At 37.8% G+C, this 8,727-nt stretch overlaps 1 protein-coding gene across 1 annotated transcript; it reads right to left on the bottom strand.

Annotated features, from left to right (window-relative positions):
- Positions 1-1,130: 1,130 nt before the first annotated feature.
- LOC107584742 (solute carrier organic anion transporter family member 1C1-like) lies at positions 1,131-8,020 on the bottom strand. Its single transcript, XM_016271459.1, has 11 exons — positions 7,976-8,020; positions 7,597-7,811; positions 7,261-7,402; positions 5,810-6,013; positions 2,912-3,076; positions 2,643-2,838; positions 2,317-2,482; positions 2,034-2,218; positions 1,639-1,703; positions 1,381-1,498; positions 1,131-1,287 (listed from the first exon to the last, which is right to left on the bottom strand). Exons 2-11 carry the CDS (start codon positions 7,702-7,704, stop codon positions 1,131-1,133), a joined length of 1,506 nt encoding a protein of 501 aa, XP_016126945.1. The 5' UTR covers positions 7,705-7,811; positions 7,976-8,020.
- Between the last annotated feature and the right edge of the window lie 707 nt (positions 8,021-8,727).

Raw genomic sequence — 8,727 nt, 5'->3', positions numbered from 1 at the left:
TCAGTCAGTCAAGGTCTTATCTGTAATTTGCAACAGGAATAGACACATGGACTGAATATAACATTCCTAGACTGCCATAATTACCTGTGGTACGACTGAGAGCTTTGTGGTTGTTATATATACGCATGACAAAAATGGCTTCCAGCTATAATGAAACTCAATAAAGGGATAATTCCTGTCAACATTTCCTCACCCTCATGTTGTTTCTAAGCATGTATGCATTTCTTTCTCCTGCAGAACACATTCAAGAGGAGTTTCAAATCACACGTTTACAGCAATTAACAGCAACACGTAGGCCTAATTAACTAACAATTAGCCCACTCATGGCTGTGTTCTACTTCAAATTTTGTATGGCCTTCCCTCACTAAATTTGCTTCATCTTGTGGACTTATTTTGTGTGAGTGGCCACGTCTGCTTGAACCCGTGCAATGAGTTTAAATGGAATGCCCTGAGCCCTTGATCACTTGGAATCCCTTGCCCCTCATGTAAAGCTTATTAGATAACTTGGAAAATGTTTGTGTGTGTGTGTGTGTGTGTTTCCCTCAGACACAAACATAGAAAGGAGCATGAGGGATGGGGGGAAGTATATTTTTTAAATTGCATTATTATTATGATGATGATGAGGATGATAATGATTCTGTGTTCAAAGTTAAAAGCCCTGATCACACTAATACATTATATCATTAAATATTTTAAATGTATTAATCAATGTAACACAGTAGTGGCAGTAATGACAGTAACCAAGCGAGAACTTTAAATTTAAAGTTATATTTACAACATTTACGTATTGGTAGGGAAATCACCATGTGCACATTTGGGCAGTCCCTTCTTCCCCTCAGTTTTTTTTTTTTTTTTTTTTACAACCAGTAATTTATAACAATAATAAACTTTTTTATATATATAAATTAATTAAATAATAATAAAAAAGATAGATAACAGTGAATGTCATAGAAGTGGTACACCCATCTGGTGTACCACTTCTATGACATTCACTGTTATCTATTCATCTAATGGCATGATTTTCAGGCACCTGGCCACAGAAATAAAATAATAAAAGCATTTGTCATCATGTTTTGAAAATGAGGCAGGAACAAAAAAACAACAATGCAGAACATTATTTTTTAAGTGTTTTACTGTTCTGGATCACATAGCACAGGGTATTGGAGTTCTATGTTCTTGGACATTTGCTTATCGTTCTGTACTTTCCTCTTAATCTGTGTGGTGAAAATCCATAATAGGGTATAGCTAAATGCCCGAAGAGAGATGACCAGTCCCAGAAATAGGTACCTGATGGGGGTGAATTACATTTTATTATACATTATAGGGTTTATGTGCATTCATATTAGGGCTGCATAGAATTGTCCTGCTAGATCTGCTCACCTGAAAGTTTCAATGTCATACATTCTGCATGCACCTCTTCCACCACATTTATTTTGGCCCCATTTCAGACAGGTCGAGTCAATAAGAGCTCCAAAGCAAATGGGAGCAGGAATACCACCTTTAAAAGAGAGATATTACATTTAAAACAATTATGTGGCTTAATGTGTGTCTAAGACAAGAAAAATATAAACATCTGTCAAAAATATTTGTAACAATGTTTTGCGCTATTATTATTAGCAAATCCAAACATCAACTTACCAAAAATTCTTAAAACTAACAGAAGTATTCCCACTGAGAGAGACTTCAGCACAGGATCCACAATCCTGCAAGAACATATAACATACAAACGTTAAACATTTCACAAAAAAAAGTTTTAAAAAATTATATATATATGTTACAATCATCCATACAATTACCACATTTTATTTTTAAATAAAATAATACATTCTGTATGAAGTTATTTATATAAGTTAATTTCTGGCCTCAATGCATTGTGAGTAGGGTTTCCAACCTCACAGCGTGTTTGTTTGTTTAAACACTGAAGGTTGTACAATATGTGAAACTGAATCAAATACAATAAATGCAACTGAAAATATGGAACAAGCATATGGAGCAACTGCATGACAATATGATGGAATCAAATTAAACAGCACCTCAATGAGATGAGGAAGAAGGGAACAGTGCCCAGACAGTACACAAAGAAGGAGAGAGACTGCAGTGCCAGATAGATGTAGAACATTTTAGAGCAGCTACTCTCTCGCGAACACTGTCCAAGCACTGCAGAGGAATTCCCAGAAGTCAATCCCCAGCTCTGGATACATGTACAGCCATGGAATGTCTGACAAACATGTGTAAGTAAATAAATAAATAATGAAAAAGAAAGTTAAAAACAAGTAACAAATAATTTGTTGTCAACAGTTAAAAGCAGTTGTTCACCATATTCTGTCTTGTGCCCCAAGTGGAATTGCAGCCAGTGTGACAAGGAGAGATGTAGGTCACTCCATTCTGTCCACACACTGGATCCCATAGGAAGTCGGGACACCCACAGTCAGCATTGCAAGAAGTGAGTAAATCACGGCTTATATCTTGAACTTCAATAGATCTGCCACATAAACAATTTATTATATTACACTGTATATTCCTGTGACCCTATGTAGGACAAGCAGTTTGGAAAATGGAAACATTTAATGGATAGAAAGTGTATATATTCCATGATGCAATAAGATTTATACAATGACTATAAATCGAAATAAAAAAAATACCCTTGATAGGGCACTGTGACCCCAGCGACATCTATGTTTTCACAGCTGAGAGCAAAGTAAGGTATTATGCAAATCAATGAGGTTTCAGAGGTGAAGAACATCAGTCTTGCAGATCCCAGCAGACCTAGTTTAAATCTCTTGTTTATCCAACCACTCAGGAACATACCCAGAGCCACTGGTGGAATAGACGTCACTCCTGTACATATAAGCACAGCTAGTTTAAACAGCTGTTAAAAAAAAATAATAATAATAATTATAGCAGTTGTTACCTATGAGAAAATTGGTCTTGGATGTGCTTTGTCCAAACTGCTGCTCCAAATACTTTGGCGTGTATGTTATGACAATGGCAAAAGCATTGAATGCCAATACACTGTAAGCCAGGTACAAGAGATAGATCCCATTGGTGAGCAGACGCTTTAGAGATGGCCCAAAATCTAGAAAACAATCAAATAAGCATCATTTTCAACAATAATAATTTCAATCTTCTTTAGTTTCATACACTGTTTTGATCTGTGATATACAAAATTTGAATTTATGGAGAATCTCTTGGCCGCCTTTTGAATATAAAATTATATACAGTGCCCTCCATTAATATTGCCACCCTTGGTAAATATGAGCAAAGGTGGCTGTGAAAATAAATGTGCATCGTTTAGCTTTTTGATCTTTCATTCAAAAAAATGCACAGAATTCTAACTTATCATTGAAGTAAAACAATGGAAAGTGAGGGGAAACTCACATTATGAAATAAATGTTTTTTCTCCAATACATGTTGGCCACAGTTATTGGAACCCCTAGAAATTCTAATGAGTAAAATATCTATGAAGTACAGTGGGTACGGAAAGTATTCAGACCCCCTTAAATTTTTCACTCTTTGTTATATTGCAGCCATTTGCTAAAATCATTTAAGTTAATTTTTTTTCCTCATTAATGTACACACAGCACCCCATTCATTTTTTTTTTTTAAAGCACATCAGGGTGACTAGGAGCATGAACTTGTCCTGCCATGACTTCCTGTTCCAAAGGATTATAAATATGAGGAACATAAATGCCAAATTCCCTTAATCATACATCACACGGAGTAAAACCAAAGAATATAGTTCTGATGTGCAGGACAAGATTGTTGAGCTTCACAAAATACAAAGTAGCTGTAAGAAAATAGTTGAAAGCATTGAAAATCCCAATTTCCACCATCAGGGAAATAATTAATCAACTAAAGATGTTACAAATCTGCCTGGAAGAGGACGTGTGTCTATAACGTCCTAATGCATGGTGAGGAGGAGAGTTTGAGTGGCCAATATATATATATATATATATATATATATATATATGTGACTAGGAGCATGAACTTGTCCTGCCATGACTTCCTGTTCCAAAGGATTATAAATATGAGGAACATAAATGCCAAATTCCCTTAATCATACATCACACGGAGTAAAACCAAAGAATATAGTTCTGATGTGCAGGACAAGATTGTTGAGCTTCACAAAATACAAAGTAGCTGTAAGAAAATAGTTGAAAGCATTGAAAATCCCAATTTCCACCATCAGGGAAATAATTAATCAACTAAAGATGTTACAAATCTGCCTGGAAGAGGACGTGTGTCTATAACGTCCTAATGCATGGTGAGGAGGAGAGTTTGAGTGGCCAATATATATATATATATATATATATATATATATATGTATATATATATAGTTCAGTCATGAAACTCTAGATGGCGCATTCTGACGGGGTGTTAACGTAACTGATGATATTCAGTGAGTTAAACGACTTGGCACAAGCTGATTGGTTCATGCTGCAGCCAATGAGCTTACTGCCTTGCATTTATATGGCTGGCTAGCATTCACTTGAGATTCCTGCAACACGCTTTCAGAGTTCTCTGAAACCCTCCACCTTCCCCAGCTCCACCTGTATAGATCTGCTACGGGGTTATTTTATATGCTATTTGTGCAGCAGCAGTATGTCTTAAATACTCATGGCACCGTATCGCCATATGCATTGGCAGTAACAAGTTCCTGTACTTGCTTGCAGCAGCAGCAATAATCTACAACTACAGCAACAACCAATGGCAGCAGCAATTCAACAACAGCGTAGCAGATCTGTTCCGCCAAGACCAAATACATTAACATTGTCATACCCATCACCATGCTAAAATGTTCCGAGAGTTGTCATGATTGAAATATATACAACAGCCCCTACATCACCACATGTTGCTCGGGAGGATTTCAAGGAAAGTCCTCTTCTCTCATCAAAAAACCAACTCCAGCATATTCAGTTGTCAGACTGGAACTTCAAATGTGACTGGCTTCTATGGTCAGAAGAAACTAAAAATTAGCTTTTTTTGCAGCAAACACACCAGATGGGTTTGGTGCAAACAGGGATAAAAAGCCCATGTCCACAGTTAAATATACTGCTGGATCTTCAATGTTGTGGGCCTATGTTTCTGCCAGAGGTCCTGGACATCTTGTTCAGATACATGGCATCATGAATTCTATCAAATAGCAACAGATAAAAAAAATAAACCTGACTGCCTCTGTTAGAAATCGTATAATGAACCATGGTTGGATCTTCCATCAGGACAATGATCCAAAACTAACATCAGAATCAACACAAAAATGTGTCACTGAGCACAAAATAAAGCTTCTGCCATGGCCATCCCAGTTCCCTGACCTGAACCCTATAGAAAATGAGTGGGGTAAACTAAAGAGAAGAAGCACCAACATGGAGCTGGGAATCTGAAGGATCTGGGGTGATTCTGTTTGAAGGAATGGTCTCTGATCTCTTGTCAGGTGTTCTAAAACAACATATAGATGCTGTGAACGAGATCGGTCCACTGGTTAGTCAATTTATCCCGTCTCATAGCGCAAAGTTACATGACTTTCTCAATGCGCATGGTGGAATTTATTCGGTAAATGTGTTTCCATCGTAGTTTATGCAAATGTTTTCTTATCGTATAAACAGTTTATGCTACTCAGTTGTGCGCATAAGTTTTTTATGCTCATTTTAGAATGTATGCGCATCTTGGCATTTCCATCCAGTAGTTTTTTTATGTGATAATCTAAAATGCGCATAAAAATAGGTGGATGAAAACATAGCTATTGATTATGTTAGATTTAATTAGACCTAAATTTTATCTAACCTTTGTGGTCAGTGCATGGTTGACATACCTTTGGCAATCTCTGTAATGCTGAGTGTGTGTTTGTGTTGGTTTGAGGGGTGATATGCTTTAGAGGTTTGGGGGTTTTCAGGTAAAGCTCTTGGTAGGAACCAGAGAGGCAAAGCAGCAAGAAGAGTCAACAGCCCAGAAACCATATAACCCAGCCACCAGGCCCCAACCCAGCGAGAGTCCTGAGGGGTGATGGTCACACTCTCTGATAATGAGAAGAAAATATTCAAATAAACAACATCTCTGTTATATATATTACACCTGTATCCAATCACACCTGCTATCAGTTAGTGTCAGATCTCTGATTAAAGAACACATGAACCTCTCTGCTCTTAGTAGAGTTACTTACCTCCTGTTCATCTCAGACTTCCTTCTTTGAAAAATACTCTTTATCTTCATTTGTTGTCTCCATGTGTGGCTCCCATACTGGTTGTCCTTAAATTCCATATGTTCTTTCAGGTTAAACTCTTTTGTTATCATACATACCTGTTCACTGTCCATAACTTGCAATCAAGTAATACACCCAACTGCACTTGAGTTTACCATCAAACTGTGTGCGGTGTCTACCTGAAAGAAGACCAAGCCTTTTTCATTAACCCAGCGGGATTTTAAAAATACATTTCCTCCATCTCAACGACAGATAGAGACCTGATCTTCGTCCTGGCCATCTCTTTCTCTGAGACCAATCATCCTTCCTTCTGTTCTGCCAGTGAGGTCTTCCCTAAGTCCCTTTTTCTAATCATACAGTAGATGCCACTCGTGGGCTATTCTTTCTGGTAACAGGAGGTTCCATTGAACCGTTTGTTTCGGCCACAAAGACCTAACCTGAATGCTCCTTCACTATTCCACCAGCTCCTCCATGGCGTTTTTATCCATCAACTCCTCAAGGGTCCTTCTTTTCATTGGCTCTCTTTGGGTCACTCTTCCCTCTGGTTTCACCTGGTTTCCTCCTTTGCACTGGTTCCATCCAGACTCCTAGTCCCACCAGCTCCACAATGGCCTCTTGTGTTCAACTTCCCTAATTCAGTTTCTGCTGACTCCCCAGGGAATCCTTTTTTCCCAGAGCTACCAGAGCAGTCTACTCTCCTGTTCAAATTCTACCAAGTCTCCTCTTCCATTGCCCACTCAGCCAAATTCTTTGAATCCTCCTATTCAGATTGTCTATTCTGATTTGATTGCTCCACTGGGCATTCCTAAGACAAATGCTCCACTGGCTCCCCTGAGGCCTCTTGCTCTATCAGCTCCCCATGGTCTTCTGTTCCACCATGGTGGTCTCCTGGTCCACTGTGATGGTCCCCTGCTCCATCAGCTCTGCCATGCTGGTTTCCTGCTCCACTGGCACAAAACAGTGTGGTCCCCTGGTCCAGAGCCAACCGAACCTCTGACCCTACCCTGGTCCATTGCTATATTCATATACCATGGTATTTACATGGTACACACATCTCTGCTCACCCATTTCACAGCTGCCATCGATGATACCAACTGTGGAGCTTGGGATCTCAAACCACCTCTCAATTTGAGTGATTGTGCTTTTGGTGTAAGCCCCCGTTAGGGATTTTGTAAAATAACAGAAGGCAAGTAAACCAATAAAGATCTTTGCAGACACAAGGGCAGAAGAGAGATTAAGTCAGTATATTATAGTTTTGTTGTTGTTGTTTTTAGTTCAGAATTTATCATATTTTATGTCAGAAATATTCAGCTATAGCCATTCCATCATTAAAACAAATTATCAGCTAATAGTAATTCAGTTAAACTTAGATTGTGGCATATTGTCAAAGTGTCTCTTGCCTTCAGAGTTGGGGAACAGCATTTGGCTTGTGGTGTTGTCTGATTCCAGCCTGAATATTCCATTGGTCTGGGCTCAATTAACCTGTCTGGGCTGCCCTCCACTGTCATGATGAACTACGGGCCAGGGAAGAGATGGGAAATTTTGAAATCACGAAAGATTTTGTTCCTGTGTTGAACTGCCTTGATGTCTAATATATCTGGGTGCAGAATCAAATCTATTTTAAAAAAAGAACATTGCTATACTGATTTATGAATAAAGCAAAAATAAATAAATCTATTCACTTCTATCATGTCAGAGATGGTCCAAATTCACAATACATTGCAATCAAATGCAAATAAACATTAAAATATCATTATTTAACAATATAAAAACACTCACAGGTCCAGAGGTGTGTACACATAGAAATGATGCACTAATATGCAGAAATATCCCCAAATGAGTGATCTCTAAATGTGTCTTTATATTTACCTTTATATTTAGTCATTAACTAACACTGAGTAATCCTTCAAGCCTATTGAATATCAACCAGTACAGTACAGTTTGTAATGTGTCCATTTTTTTATCAGTGTTTATATGGCAAAACTTATCAAACACTAGAAATTTCAAAGAGAAAATTTAAATAAGATGAGCCATTAACAGCATTTAACAAACACCAACCAACAAGAAAACAAAGTGACACCAACCAGCACATATCTGCTTATTTATGGTGCAATATGTGTGCTGGCAGTCTATCTGTTTTTAGTAGTTACAGTGGGGCAAAAAAGTATTTAGTCAGCCACCAATTGTGCAAGTTCTCCCACTTAAAAAGATGAGAGAGGCCTGTAATTTTCATCATAGGTATACCTCAACTATGAGAGACAAAATGAGAAAAATAAATCCAGAAAATCACATTGTAGGATTTTTAAAGATTTAATTGGTAAATTCCTCGGTAAAATAAGTATTATGGCAGAAGTGCACCAATAGGTGGCGGAAGGTTGGTTTAAATAAAACATCACCAGAAGAAGACAACGAACTGAACTTCAGAGTCAGATCGTGTTTGAAATGTGGCTGCAAGATTAGGTAAGTTTTTGGTGATCTACTTTTAAACTATATTGTCACAGTGTGTGCTATTGTTTTTGAGGAAAAGAAAA

The sequence above is a fragment of the Sinocyclocheilus grahami genome, unplaced genomic scaffold (genome assembly GCF_001515645.1).
Source record: "Sinocyclocheilus grahami isolate Dianchi unplaced genomic scaffold, SAMN03320097.WGS_v1.1 scaffold62.1, whole genome shotgun sequence".
Classification (NCBI taxonomy): Eukaryota; Metazoa; Chordata; class Actinopteri; order Cypriniformes; family Cyprinidae; genus Sinocyclocheilus; species Sinocyclocheilus grahami.
The sequence above is the reverse complement of the archived record's forward strand: the minus strand, read 5'-3'. Positions and strand labels throughout refer to the sequence as shown.

Coding starts and splice junctions, on each gene's coding strand:
- LOC107584742 (XM_016271459.1), bottom strand. CDS start 7,704: ATGACAGTGGAGGGCAGCCCAGACAGGTTAATTGAGCCCAGACCAATG. Junction 2,483..2,642: donor GTCACAGTGCCCTATCAAGG/GTATTTTTTTTA, acceptor TTTATGTGGCAG/ATCTATTGAAGTTCAAGATA. Junction 2,219..2,316: donor GGGGCACAAGACAGAATATG/GTGAACAACTGC, acceptor CATGTTTGTCAG/ACATTCCATGGCTGTACATG.